General features: G+C 38.5%; 3 protein-coding genes across 4 annotated transcripts in view; 1 reads left to right on the top strand and 2 right to left on the bottom strand.

The window, feature by feature from the left end:
- Positions 1-3416: 3416 nt before the first annotated feature.
- LOC114529322 (synaptotagmin-4-like) overlaps positions 3417-13966 on the top strand; it is a 55137-nt gene continuing 44587 nt past the window's right edge. For both annotated transcript variants that reach the window (XM_028551080.1, XM_028551079.1), the window contains exons 1-2: positions 3417-4683; positions 9903-9981. The gene's annotated coding sequence lies outside the window, so the exon portion shown is untranslated. The remainder of the gene's footprint in view (positions 4684-9902; positions 9982-13966) is intronic.
- Positions 4790-8427, bottom strand: LOC114529323 (protein disulfide-isomerase A3-like). The gene is made up of 12 exons (XM_028551082.1): positions 8254-8427; positions 8049-8136; positions 7219-7339; positions 7006-7053; positions 6702-6885; positions 6519-6632; positions 6352-6452; positions 6015-6207; positions 5828-5930; positions 5553-5681; positions 5372-5451; positions 4790-5195 (listed from the first exon to the last, which is right to left on the bottom strand). The coding sequence occupies exons 1-12, from the start codon at positions 8388-8390 to the stop codon at positions 5018-5020; spliced, it is 1476 nt and encodes a 491-aa protein (XP_028406883.1). The 5' UTR covers positions 8391-8427; the 3' UTR covers positions 4790-5017.
- Positions 8522-11499, bottom strand: LOC114529329 (probable protein disulfide-isomerase ER-60). Its single transcript, XM_028551090.1, has 4 exons — positions 11261-11499; positions 10653-10737; positions 10352-10472; positions 8522-9710 (listed from the first exon to the last, which is right to left on the bottom strand). Exons 1-4 carry the CDS (start codon positions 11395-11397, stop codon positions 9568-9570), a joined length of 486 nt encoding a protein of 161 aa, XP_028406891.1. The 5' UTR covers positions 11398-11499; the 3' UTR covers positions 8522-9567.

Genomic DNA, 13966 nt, shown 5'->3' with positions numbered 1-13966 from the left:
GCGTCCATTTTTTCGGCAGCGTTCATTTTTTCGGCAGCGTCCATTTTTTCGGCAGCCTCCATTTTTTCGGCAGCGTCTATTTTTCCGGCAGCGTTCATTTCTCTAAACTTAAGGTCCCCTGTTAACGGCAGAAGGTATGCTGAAATATGCCACTAGTACTTTCTTGTTTGTTGATATGGCTTTTCGTTTCGCTAAATTGCGGCAGCGTTCATTTCTCTAAACTTAAGGTCCCCTGTTAACGGCGGAAGGTATGCTGAAATATGCCACTAGTACTTTCTTGTTTGTTGATATGGCTTTTCGTTTCGCTAAATTGCGGCAGCGTTCATTTTTCCAAACGTATAAGTCCCCTGTTGACGGCGGAAGGTATGCTGAAATATGCTACTAGTACTTTCTTGTTTGTTGATATGGCTTTGCGTTTCGCTAAATTGCGGCAGCGTTCATTTTTCCAAACGTATAAGTCCCCTGTTAACGGCGGAAGGTATGCTGAAATATGCCACTAGTACTTTCTTGTTTGTTGATATGGCTTTGCGTTTCGCTAAATTGCGGCAGCGTTCATTTTTCCAAACGTATAAGTCCCCTGTTAACGGCGGAAGGTATGCTGAAATATGCCACTAGTACTTTCTTGTTTGTTGATATGGCTTTGCGTTTCGCTAAATTGCGGCAGCGTTCATTTCTCCAAACGTATAAGTCCCCTGTTAACGGCGGAAGGTATGCTGAAATATGCCACTAGTACTTTCTTGTTTGTTGATATGGCTTTTCGTTTCGCTAAATTGCGGCAGCGTTCATTTTTCCAAACGTATAAGTCCCCTGTTGACGGCGGAAGGTATGCTGAAATATGCTACTAGTACTTTCTTGTTTGTTGATATGGCTTTTCGTTTCGCTAAATTGCGGCAGCGTTCATTTTTCCAAACGTATAAGTCCCCTGTTGACGGCGGAAGGTATGCTGAAATATGCTACTAGTACTTTCTTGTTTGTTGATATGGCTTTTCGTTTCGCTAAATTGCGGCAGCGTTCATTTTTCCAAACGTATAAGTCCCCTGTTGACGGCGGAAGGTATGCTGAAATATGCTACTAGTACTTTCTTGTTTGTTGATATGGCTTTTCGTTTCGCTAAATTGCGGCAGCGTTCATTTTTCCAAACGTATAAGTCCCCTGTTGACGGCGGAAGGTATGCTGAAATATGCTACTAGTACTTTCTTGTTTGTTGATATGGCTTTTCGTTTCGCTAAATTGCGGCAGCGTTCATTTTTCCAAACGTATAAGTCCCCTGTTGACGGCGGAAGGTATGCTGAAATATGCTACTAGTACTTTCTTGTTTGTTGATATGGCTTTTCGTTTCGCTAAATTGCGGCAGCGTTCATTTTTCCAAACGTATAAGTCCCCTGTTGACGGCGGAAGGTATGCTGAAATATGCTACTAGTACTTTCTTGTTTGTTGATATGGCTTTTCGTTTCGCTAAATTGCGGCAGCGTTCATTTTTCCAAACGTATAAGTCCCCTGTTGACGGCGGAAGGTATGCTGAAATATGCTACTAGTACTTTCTTGTTTGTTGATATGGCTTTTCGTTTCGCTAAATTGCGGCAGCGTTCATTTTTCCAAACGTATAAGTCCCCTGTTGACGGCGGAAGGTATGCTGAAATATGCTACTAGTACTTTCTTGTTTGTTGATATGGCTTTTCGTTTCGCTAAATTGCGGCAGCGTTCATTTTTCCAAACGTATAAGTCCCCTGTTGACGGCGGAAGGTATGCTGAAATATGCTACTAGTACTTTCTTGTTTGTTGATATGGCTTTTCGTTTCGCTAAATTGCGGCAGCGTTCATTTTTCCAAACGTATAAGTCCCCTGTTGACGGCGGAAGGTATGCTGAAATATGCTACTAGTACTTTCTTGTTTGTTGATATGGCTTTTCGTTTCGCTAAATTGCGGCAGCGTTCATTTTTCCAAACGTATAAGTCCCCTGTTGACGGCGGAAGGTATGCTGAAATATGCTACTAGTACTTTCTTGTTTGTTGATATGGCTTTTCGTTTCGCTAAATTGCGGCAGCGTTCATTTTTCCAAACGTATAAGTCCCCTGTTGACGGCGGAAGGTATGCTGAAATATGCTACTAGTACTTTCTTGTTTGTTGATATGGCTTTTCGTTTCGCTAAATTGCGGCAGCGTTCATTTTTCCAAACGTATAAGTCCCCTGTTGACGGCGGAAGGTATGCTGAAATATGCTACTAGTACTTTCTTGTTTGTTGATATGGCTTTTCGTTTCGCTAAATTGCGGCAGCGTTCATTTTTCCAAACGTATAAGTCCCCTGTTGACGGCGGAAGGTATGCTGAAATATGCTACTAGTACTTTCTTGTTTGTTGATATGGCTTTTCGTTTCGCTAAATTGCGGCAGCGTTCATTTTTCCAAACGTATAAGTCCCCTGTTGACGGCGGAAGGTATGCTGAAATATGCCACTAGTACTTTCTTGTTTGTTGATATGGCTTTGCGTTTTGCTAAATTGCGGCAGCGTTCATTTTTCCAAACGTATAAGTCCCCTGTTGACGGCGGAAGGTATGCTGAAATATGCTACTAGTACTTTCTTGTTTGTTGATATGGCTTTGCGTTTCGCTAAATTGCGGCAGCGTTCATTTTTCCAAACGTATAAGTCCCCTGTTGACGGCGGAAGGTATGCTGAAATATGCTACTAGTACTTTCTTGTTTGTTGATATGGCTTTGCGTTTCGCTAAATTGCGGCAGCGTTCATTTTTCCAAACGTATTAGTCCCCTGTTAACGGCGGAAGGTATGCTGAAATATGCCACTAGTACTTTCTTGTTTGTTGATATGGCTTTTCGTTTCGCTAAATTGCTGCAGCGTTCATTTCTCCAAACGTATAAGTCCCCTGTTAGCGGCGGAAGGTATGCTGAAATATGCCACTAGTACTTTCTTGTTTGTTGATATGGCTTTTCGTTTTGCTAAATTGCTGCAGCGTTCATTTTTCCAAACGTATTAGTCCCCTGTTAGCGGCGGAAGGTATGCTGAAATATGCCACTAGTACTTTCTTGTTTGTTGATATGGCTTTGCGTTTCGCTAAATTGCGGCAGCGTTCATTTCTCCAAACGTATAAGTCCCCTGTTAACGGCGGAAGGTATGCTGAAATATGCCACTAGTACTTTCTTGTTTGTTGATATGGCTTTTCGTTTCGCTAAATTGCTGCAGCGTTCATTTCTCCAAACGTATTAGTCCCCTGTTAACGGCGGAAGGTATGCTGAAATATGCCACTAGTACTTTCTTGTTTGTTGATATGGCTTTTCGTTTCGCTAAATTGCGGCAGCGTTCATTTCTTCAAACGTATAAGTCCTCTGTTAACGGCGGAAGGTATGCTGAAATATGCCACTAGTACTTTCTTGTTTGTTGATATGACTTTTTGTTTCGCTAAATTGCGACAGCGTCCATTTTTTCGGTAGCGTTCGTTTTTTCGGTAGCGTTCATTTTTTTGGTAGCGTCCATTTTTCAATTAGACCAATAATTTCTTGTTTAAGTGCCGTTGTACGTTTTCGCTAGTTACTGTTGTGTTTTAACAGATTATAACGAAAACAGTAAGAAATCTTATGATGAGCGATCGTGGATCAGGGCATCACAAAGAAGAGCTGTACAGATTGGCAAATCGTCGAGAGAAGTCGAAAGAAGCATTGAACAGAAAGTGCATTTGACCAGAAGACTGCACTAACATTCGCTCTAAATCAAGATTGCTGAAAGGCCACGTGAGATAAGGGAACAGCATCTTCATAAAATGCTGATATTTCATCTGGTACATAATTAATATCGTGCAGCATTGGACGTATATACAGAGCGTCCCAAATAATGTCACCGCGTGAGGAAAGTGAGATTTAAACAACTTTTTATGGAAATTACAGATACGCAAATTCCATACAGATATGGAAATTACAGCGGATATTACAGATGAAATAAAAAGTTAACAATGCTGGCTATAGCATTTCGTTCCAATTTAGCTGCTATCCATTTAGCTGCTATCATATGAATGACGGTGTAATAAACTTTTAACAATTGGAAATGGTCAAATCTTGATCAAGTGTATTAAAACGAAATGACTGTAATTTGAATTTATGCTTCATATATGCTTCATCATGGTTGCTGGGCAGTTCACAGCTGAAAAACGTCGCCTCGTGGTGCTGGAATCCTATGATAAGAATTAAGTCCACGGCGGGTCGCCGAACGTTGACGAAACAGATTTCCGACCGTCGTCTACCAGAACCGTTTTTGCAAAACATTTTTGCTAAATTCTTTACACCAGCTATTAGCTTAAATCGGAATGCAGGACTTTCTGTATGAGAGCAAGCATCGTAAAAATATCAACAAAGTGCAACAATCCTTTCAACAAAATCCAAGAGTCAGCGCTGGTGTAATCCAACAAAAATCCTACGTGATCCAGCATAACGTGTAGCATTTTGCACATGGCTCAGTTGTGCAAGGAGATGCTCACTTCTGGCCTAATCTTGTCATCGGCGATGAAGCATCAATAAAGCCTGATTCTCATATGTCACCGACGGTCGGCGATGTATTGTTTGTGGTCATTGATGAAGAGAATTTTACAAAATAACAAAGATTCAATATGAGAATCAGGCTTAACGAATGAACGTGTGTTATCACAACATCGCGTGGAAATCCGAATCAACTGATGGTAAAAGTAAGTTATATCATTGCTTTACGATAATTTTATGATAAAACAGCCTTGGTTCAAAAGCTAACTTCTGATAACTGAGAATATAAAACCTCAAAACTCACAGCAAAGAAACTGCAACACAAAATATTTGTTACCACAAATTAATATTCACGCGGAAAGAGTGCCAAAGAAACTCACGAAAAATCTATCTCAGATTATACATAATACTAAACGAATATTCAAAATTATCTAATTTGTTTGTAAAATGTCGAGGCACAAAATGGAGTCCGTTGCGTTCCTCTCCGATTGTTGGTTTTTCTGCACCTCAGCGTTTATTTTATAAAACGTTTCTAAGAATTTACAAATCTTCTTTGTCTTTTTCCGATTTCTTTTTCTTCTTTCCGTCTTCTGGAAGCTCGACAGGATCGCTCGCTTTTCGTTTGATGAAGTCGACGAAATCAGAAACCTCTCGTCCACCCTGATATTTCTCGGGCTTGTCTTTTCCATTCTTTGGCGCCCAGTAGATCGTTGGGAAACTAAAAAGGTATATTAGACAAATTCAAACTTCTACTACCAACACAACAGCACATCTTTCGGTTGCATAACAGCAAGCCAGGGGGATGTCAAAATAAATAACAATGTTGTTTCATCTCAACTCTACTTATCAGACAATATAGAAAATTGATATTCTGGATAAAGCTATCATACTCACCCACTGACTTCGTATTGAGGAGGCGAATCATTGGCTGTGGCGTCCATCTTCGCAATCACGACATTTTCAACATCCTTGAGCTGTTAAAAAGGTCGATTTCATGAATCAAAACTTGTCATAGATAGTTGATCTCAAAACGCTGAACACATAACGTCAAACTTAGAAAACTAAGTGTATGTACCTTTTCACCAAGTTCGTTATATTTTGGTTCCAAGCTCTTGCAATGGCCACACCACGGTGCATAAAACTCAATAAGAACATCTTTTTCCGGGTTGTTCACGATTTCATCAAAGTTTTTGCCAACAACAACCTTAAATAAGAATCACAACTTGCATCAACGTGGAAAAGCAGAAGCCACGAACTGAAAACACTCTTGAAATGGTATTTATTCTAGTTATATCGTTTTGAAATTGGCAACATTTTGGATGAGACAAGAGGGAAGACACTTTCATGTACCTTGACCGGACCATCGTTATCTGAAGGAACGTCTTCTGATTTGATAAAGGCCTCCACCTTTCCATCCAAATAGTCTGTCACGAACTGCTTGAAGTTATCTACACTGCAATTGACAGAGGTTGAAAGAATATGATCAAAAAAATGGACAGATATAGTTTGTCACAACTGTGCCGGAGGAAATCTCTACCTAAATTTCTCAGCCATGACGAACTTTGAACCAGCGTAATTCTTCACAGCAACGAGAACGTCCTCATCCTTTTCGCGATCACCGAAGCTCTCCATCTCGCGAGCGAATTCAGATTTCGATGCAATGGCAAAGTTGAGCTTCTCTTTGAAATCTTTGGCAACTTTTAGAACTCTGTTTCGCCAGTAGTTTGTACCTGAAGAAACATCGACCCTGCTCTCAATTGTGATCCTTTTTTAGGGAACAAGTTGGGGGAGAAGTATGGTAGCTCTTTCAGTATGGGAGTCCTTATTCATTAATACTGTAAAAACGCGTGGAATTTGTTTAAATTCAACCATACCTTTAGGATTCAAGGTGTAGTCGACATTGAAGTATACAATGGCCAAAGGCTTCTTGAATGAATCTTCGTTATCTGGTGTCATATGACCAACAAGACCATGACTATAGGAGAGAGTTTTAGTGGAATATACAACTAAAACCTGTGCACACTGGAATATATCATCTTACATGTTCTCTTCCACAAATCTCTCGATACTGCTGCGACTTGCTGAACCAGAATAGACAAATACTGATTCCTCAAATTTGCTCTTGAGACGATTTGGTCTATACAGCACAATTTCACTATATCGAAGAAAAATAGCATGATGAATTGGTCCTTCAATGGCCTTTGTGTGCACGCTGTTTTCTTACTCTTTGTGGCCTTGTGCATCCATAACTGCTTCTTCAGATGTGTGAGCAAAGCGATATTTCTCTCTCAGAGCATCAGCAGATTTAAGAAATTCACTTTTCATGTCACTATCGCTTGTGAAGTAACCAACAAGAACAGCATCAAATCCAGCAAGAACCTTCTCCATCGTTTCAACATCGGCCACCTCTGTCATGATGCAACAAGTAAAGAGGTCAAATTTAATTGAAATATTTCAAGATGATGTACAATAAAGGCAAGAATGATGGAATAGCCAGTGCTTAAGAAGTTAAACAGACTCTTGCATACCCTTTGAGCTTGGTCCAGCTTGCTTCTTCATGGTCGACACAATACCCTCTAAAATTGAACAAGATTAGGATTTTCTTAGAGATAAAGTTATAGGTTTTGCTTCATTCATTCATTCATTCATTCATTCATTCATTCATTCATTCATTCATTCATTCACAGTCTAAAAGCATTTTTGTAATTTTTTGGTATTATATTTATGTACAATACACTCACTGGCTTCCCGAGGACCATCATAATCTTTCTGTACTTCACCATTTCTGAAAACTTTCAATGTTGGATAGCCACTGACACCATGCTTACCACAAGTGTCCTTACCCTCTCCCACACAGTCAACCTGAATGAAATTTAGGGCAAACATTAGAAAAACAAAATCATCATTTCCTCTCCCACCCTAACATATATGTTCTCATTGCTGAAACCAATTCAAACACCTTATCCATGTTGAACTTGCCATTCTAATTTATCTATAATTATATATTTTTTTTGCTGCCAATGGCAGCTGCTTTTTCACAAGGAAATAAAACAAGCTGTTGCAATTTCTAAAGCTGAAACCTTTTAGCCCCTGTCAGGTCATTTAAAGAGGAGAGGGGAGGGGAGATAAAAAAGCAGTCTCAGCAAGCTCCTAGTTGCAGAAGTTTTCAATTAGCAATAAGTGTTTGAATGCTTCTCATGAAATCAAATCTTCACCCAGGGGGCAAACTATTCACTACTTTTCATAATGAGAGTAACGGCTTGGGAAAGGCAAGATCTTTTCTATTATAAATTTTGCATTTAAATTATTCCATTTTGACATAAGGAACTTGTGCGATACACTCCCCCCGGCGCAATGCTGTGAAATGTACAATATTGAACACTTCAAGCAATTCAGATCAATTTGCGATTTTAGTAGGCATTTTAATAACCGTAATGTACAAATTTGGGTTCTGCTATGTTACTGCAGCGATGTTCGTACAAATTTATAGAAAATCCAGTAGAAATCCATTGCATTATCAATTAATTTCGTGTCATTTCCAGCACAGTAATATGGATATTCCATTTTTTACCTTGACCAACGAAACAGGGGGGTCATTCTTTTTCAACGATGTAGCTGCTTGTTCGTACTCTGGAGCCAATCGCTTGCAGTGGCCGCACCTGATGAAGATCAGAATGTACGCTAACATTTAAAGCAAGAAATACTCACATTTACGTCAAAAATTACTCGATCACTCTAGCTCGGTATATCAACTTTTTCAGAAGCTGTACACTCACCATGGTGCAAAAAATTCAACTAAAGCTAGATCCATAGACTTTATTCTACTTCCAAAATTACTATCCGTGAGTTCGATAACATCTGAGCCATACACAACGCCCAAAAATGCAAGAATTATAAAACTTATCGCTGCCATTGTCAAACCTTGATAAAAGAGAACTCGTCGTGTACATGTGTTCCATCAAATACCCGTTGGACGCCTTTTATTGGTCCGTTTGTGCCACGTGGCGATTTCTTGTCATGCTCTGATTGGTTGGATTTGAATGCCAGAATGGACGAGCTCGCGTTCAGGCTATATATAGAGACCTCTGGTTTGACGCAAGGTCGCTTGGGAAAGTCTCGTGCGAGCTTCGAATTTTGAAATTCGGAAGCCATGTTGAATGAGTATTTATTTACAATGTTTATTAATATCACAGCTATTGTACTTTTACTTTACAGGTATAAACCAATTAAGTCGAGTGCAAATTTATTAAAACACGATTTATTAAAGAGCAAAGAGGTTGCATTGCTGCCATTGCATTCCATATTCGCAAAGAATTGTGCGAGTTTTAACTTTAAAATGTAGACTTAGACTTAGAATGTTTGCATACTTGTTAAGTTCAGTGTTCAGCAGTTTTTCTAGCTCCTGCAAGTTGCAACAGAATATGTACTGATATAATAAACGTGAAATCTGCATGATATATTGCAAACTTTCCAACTTTATTGATAGTAAAACTAATCCAATAGAATTTAGCTCTTTCAAAATGATGTAAATTCTGCGCATGTTTTCTGCGCATAACAAACCTAGCCAATTTTAGTTGAATTAATTTAAATCACATTCGGCAACTGTTTTCATTTTTAACTCACAATGGAAGTATACTTTTTATTCTCAATTTCTCTGAAATTCCTGCATTTATCGAGAAAATTTAGGGTTGATGTAAATTCCGTTCTGCGCATATCTTCTGCTCATAACAAACTAAGCAATACAAAGCGGTGTCTGTGTTAGGAATTAGGATATTAATAATAGAAGCTTTGCCTTTGTAAACGCTCCTATTTGTGTGTTTTCCGGTTTCTATAACGGCGCTGGCTTTTAGTAAATCTAAAAAACTATATTAACACGTTTTCAATAGGAATATGTACATTCGGCTGAGGTTTCCATCAAGCAATATTTCGCTATATAAATTTTATAATAGCTTTGTTATGCGTGATAAATTTTGCTATCATAAACAGAACAACAGTCTACAAATTAGAAAAATGATTTGTAGTTTTTCATTCATCATGCAGACAGCAGTTTCTTGTTGGTTTGAATCATTGTGAGTCCGTGTCTCCTCGTCTTATCCTGCTGTATTATAAAATGGGGCAGGAGCTGCCGGCGCCTGGGCACTATATTGAGCTTGATTGTATGCTTGTGCATCTTGTACAACTGGCTGGGACTCGGGTTGACTAACTAAGCCATCCATGAAAGCCGCTATCGCGTCTGAAATGATGAAAAAGTAATCATTCACTTTAGTGTCATGTCACTACGAGCTTGTGGTGATAGTTTCTTAGTTTTTTTTCTTTCGTCCACCGGAAATAAAGCTACTAAGGCACAATCTTTTTGTCAAAAAACACTTGAGATTTTGTCTTTAAAATATTGAATAAAAAATGAACACGTTTTTCACTCTTTAAGGAATTGAATACCACTGATGAATGATCAGATGTGAACAGTGAGAGATGCCAGAATGGATAATGTTTATCCAAGTTTCAAGGTATGAAATCAGTGTGTTTCACTACGGTGTTGTATAAAATAGTTTTAATTGTAGTTCAGTAGTTGTGTTAGGCGATATAGTCTGATAGTCACTATGTTATTATAAATGCGAAACGTCTGACTATCTACGTATGCCTTCTAAATGAAGACTGATTGGGATTGAACAGAAAGCTCTCTTTGTTTTTGAACACATTAGTTCAGGCCGAGAACTCGTACACAAGAGAATCTATCAGGTCCGCCTGAGGTTATTGTTTCCTCGGGGGGAAGTTAGCCATGAGTCATGCGATATTTCATGCCGTACAACAAAGTTGTAATAACATAGCCGAAAGTGAACGGTATCAGACTCACAACGATATCTTCCATAAACTTACAAGCATCTTCAGCTCCGTAATACTCTCCTTCGTATTTTCCATATTTAAAGAGCTTCACTTGTGGCCAGCTTCTGACACCATATTTTCGACATGTTGCCATTCCTGATCCAAAACAGTCAATCTGAAATATAAAGAACACATTTCTACATTCTTTTCACTTGTATTTTACTGCATGCAATCAGTAAAATTCTCATATAATTCACACTTAATTTTTTCGCCAACAATTCGCAATAAACATGCAATATGTCGCATGCTAAACACAAAAGTATCGGTGTTTTCAGGAGGAAAAACACAAAGGTACCTTGGCTAAAACAAATTTTTTCTTCGCGCCAAGTATGGCTGCTGCAGATTCGTATTTCGGCTCCAATCTTTTGCAATCGCTGCACCTGTATTTTAAGAAGAAAATTTGTTGCAGAAATGAATATAAATGATACTATTCTTGCTTTAAACTTAGTTCCGTTAAATAAAAGCATCTTGAGAAGATAGATATAAGTTCCTGCTTCTAGCAAACTGAACAATTAGATGCAAGGTAGAAATCAAATGAACGGTTTGAGGGACCCGATTCAATACGCTTCATTCTGACATTAGAACGAGGATCTATAAAAACACTCACTAGTCCATTGTATAAATACGTGTCATAAAAATACTATAAACAATTTACCTAACACATAAAACACATTACGATCACTTGGATTATATCATCATTATCATGCATGCACGGTCGACAGGCTTTGATGTTTACACTGTATTTATTTATTTGTTTATATCCAAAAACAACGACTATACTTGATATACGATTCAACAAAAGATAACCCGCGAACTATCTTTTATCAAAGCTTTACATAAGAAGCTTTATCGACGTTGGCATGAAGTGTAATAGTAATCTTCACGAGTACAATATTTACTAACCAAGGCGCGTAGAATTCAACCAACATCGCTTCCTTATCCTTGATATACTGATCAAAATCGTTGTCCGTTAGTTGAAACACTGAGTCACAATAGACCGTTGCACTTGCCAACAAAACCAAAAATACTGAATACTGCATCTTCTTTCCAAATCCTTTTATATATACATAGAATTATAATACAAAAGTTGGGAACTGTTTCATTAGCGAAACCTGTATATTTGTGGGCTTAGGTCATAATATATTCGCTTCGTCGCTACGCTTGACTGAATTGTTCAATAAACCTTAATTTCCTCCTAGTTAATGAGCTAAAATAAAGAAGTTCTTTTTTTATTTTTTATATCTGCAGTATATATTGCAAATGTGTGTCACATATTTGTATTGGTAAAATAGTTCTTCATCAGGAGAGCAATGTTTGTGAGTGTCGAAGTTGGCAGACTAGGACTGTTCATCTTGTGACGGGTTACCTAGCCAAGCGAGAGGGCCATCCAGGACAATTAGCGGTCAGTTTATATGAAACTGATTGACTCGGCATGGGGGATCTAAACTACGGTATCCAAATGTCCTCACTGGAATTTCTTCTGTCCAGAAACCTTTTCAGAAAAGATTGTTTGGCCGACTATGTATGAAACACACCTGAACACACATATAACGATGCGTTAGTTCCAGTTTTGATGAAAGAGAGTTGCTTGTGGAAGGCCTTTTTGACAAGAATCAATACGTGACGGGCCCTGGCTATCATCGAAAACTCTATCAGTAGTTTTACATTCGCTGTGCGGCATTGGTTAAGAAGTTATAAGTTAAGAAATTAAGAAATTATAAGCTAAGAAATAATGGATTTTCTAATTCCAATATTTTCCACGACAATGTCCAGCACAGTCATCTTCCAAGCAACATCGTTCAAACTATGTACTCAGTTTTGGAATGGGTTCCTGGTAGCCCGCTAGGATCTTCCAAGAATTGCAAATTTAACAATTGTGCAATATTCAGTTCCGGGAAAGTTTATCCTCTGTTCCATTCATCAATAACTGGTATTCGTTCTTTTTCTAAGAATTAGAACAATTCACAGTTTCACTTTTGACGTCTCTATCGTAAACACTGTGAAATTGTCGTGTCCGGAAGGGCTGGAATCGCTTTTGGTTAAAGTGTTTTACATATTTTCCGAGAAATAGTTTGGATTGTAGTTTGAATAGTTGACGGGAATGTTTTCAAGCACCAGTTAGGCGTGATAAACGTGAAGCTCTTCTTTTGAATGACTTTATTGCGTTGTGTCCATATGGAAGGCCTAAAAAGGTAACCGTGGTTACACGGAAGCTGATGCAGTGAATTGTGGAACCTGGAAATACACAACGAATGGTGGATGAGTACATTTTGGTCGTCACGTCATGGATATTACAGTATTTAACTTATTTTCTGTCATTGTCGCTTGCTGTATCCATTCATATCTCGATATCAAATCTGGAAGATACAGTGATGGTCAGTTTTTCTAGCAAGTTGATGGGAAGAGAACATACTTGGAGGTGAGCGAATCTGCAAAATAAACAGCAAATTATGGATGATGTAACATGAGCAGAGGTGGGAAACCATTGGAACGAGACTCCCCCAAAGGCTGATGCATTTTTTGCACAAGGGTTTATTGTTACAACGTCTTACCCAATGAAATAATGTGTTTCATTTTCGACGGTAAACATAAGACAGTGATCCAGCATATTTTGCGCATTCTTTGGTCTTGACTTCCTCGTCTGTGTTTTGTAAAAATTTCCACTCTCGGTTACTCCTTCGTCTCCAGAAGTTCTGACAATGGCGATGTTACGGTTCGACCCTAACACTGGTAAACTTAGTACAGTACCTGTCTTTGACTCGGATGAGGAAGAGGAGCAAACAGTAAACGTTCAGCGTTCTCAAAGTCTTCAGGTCAGCCGCTCTGGGAGACGTTCTCAAGCGACGTTTAGGGAAGTTACCACAGTCAAAGATGAAGGCACGACAAGAACAACCATCACTGCCAAAAATGTAACCTCCAACGACAACTTCAGAGCAGAAAGTTCCATGATGATTTCGTTTAACGAGACGAGAAGTACTAGTAGCAATACACCAAAACCACTTGGATTTTTGTAAGTGCGTCACTTTTTTACACAAACAACACGTATTAGAAACAGCAAGTTAAGTTAACAAGCTCGATTCAGACAACAGGCCCGATGATGAAAGTAATATAAGAGTAATTTGTCAAGCATCGATAAAGCCTGTACCGCTTTTAGAATTTATCCTTAATGCTCAACGTAATCTCCCTCCTTTTTTTTATCAATCAGGGAGGATTTGTTTGGCGAACGAGGGGATTCTCCGACGCTCTTTGGTCGATCCAATGAACTCACCTGGCGTTAAGCCTATTTTTCTAAAGAAGTTTGAAATCATTAAAGTTTTAACTCATTAAACTGTTTTTAATCTTACCATAAAACCCCTAATTCTATATCCAACAATATACCAAACCTTTTTCATGACACTTCTCAAGGATGCTTATATAATTCTAAAATAAGACGAGGATAATTTTTCGTTTAAACTGCCTTCTATTGTTTATAAAGACGGCTATATATTAATGAAATTTCATTGTTCATGAAGCAGTTCTTGCTATTTTTCTAACAAGCGACTACTAGCTCATTTCCAATGTATAACGAAGCAGTTATAATAATATATATTCAATAATATATACTCATAT

This window comes from Dendronephthya gigantea, unplaced genomic scaffold (genome assembly GCF_004324835.1).
Source record: "Dendronephthya gigantea isolate DGI-Jeju-01 unplaced genomic scaffold, DenGig_1.0 000056F, whole genome shotgun sequence".
In the NCBI taxonomy this organism is placed as follows: Eukaryota; Metazoa; Cnidaria; class Anthozoa; order Malacalcyonacea; family Nephtheidae; genus Dendronephthya; species Dendronephthya gigantea.
This window is presented reverse-complemented; position numbering and strand designations above follow the sequence as displayed.

Coding starts and splice junctions, on each gene's coding strand:
- LOC114529323 (XM_028551082.1), bottom strand. CDS start 8,390: ATGGCAGCGATAAGTTTTATAATTCTTGCATTTTTGGGCGTTGTGTAT. Junction 6,633..6,701: donor GATGCACAAGGCCACAAAGA/GTAAGAAAACAG, acceptor TCTTCGATATAG/TGAAATTGTGCTGTATAGAC. Junction 6,453..6,518: donor AGATTTGTGGAAGAGAACAT/GTAAGATGATAT, acceptor TCTCTCCTATAG/TCATGGTCTTGTTGGTCATA.
- LOC114529329 (XM_028551090.1), bottom strand. CDS start 11,397: ATGCAGTATTCAGTATTTTTGGTTTTGTTGGCAAGTGCAACGGTCTAT. Junction 10,738..11,260: donor GTTGAATTCTACGCGCCTTG/GTTAGTAAATAT, acceptor CTTAAAATACAG/GTGCAGCGATTGCAAAAGAT. Junction 10,473..10,652: donor AAAAATTTGTTTTAGCCAAG/GTACCTTTGTGT, acceptor TTTATATTTCAG/ATTGACTGTTTTGGATCAGG.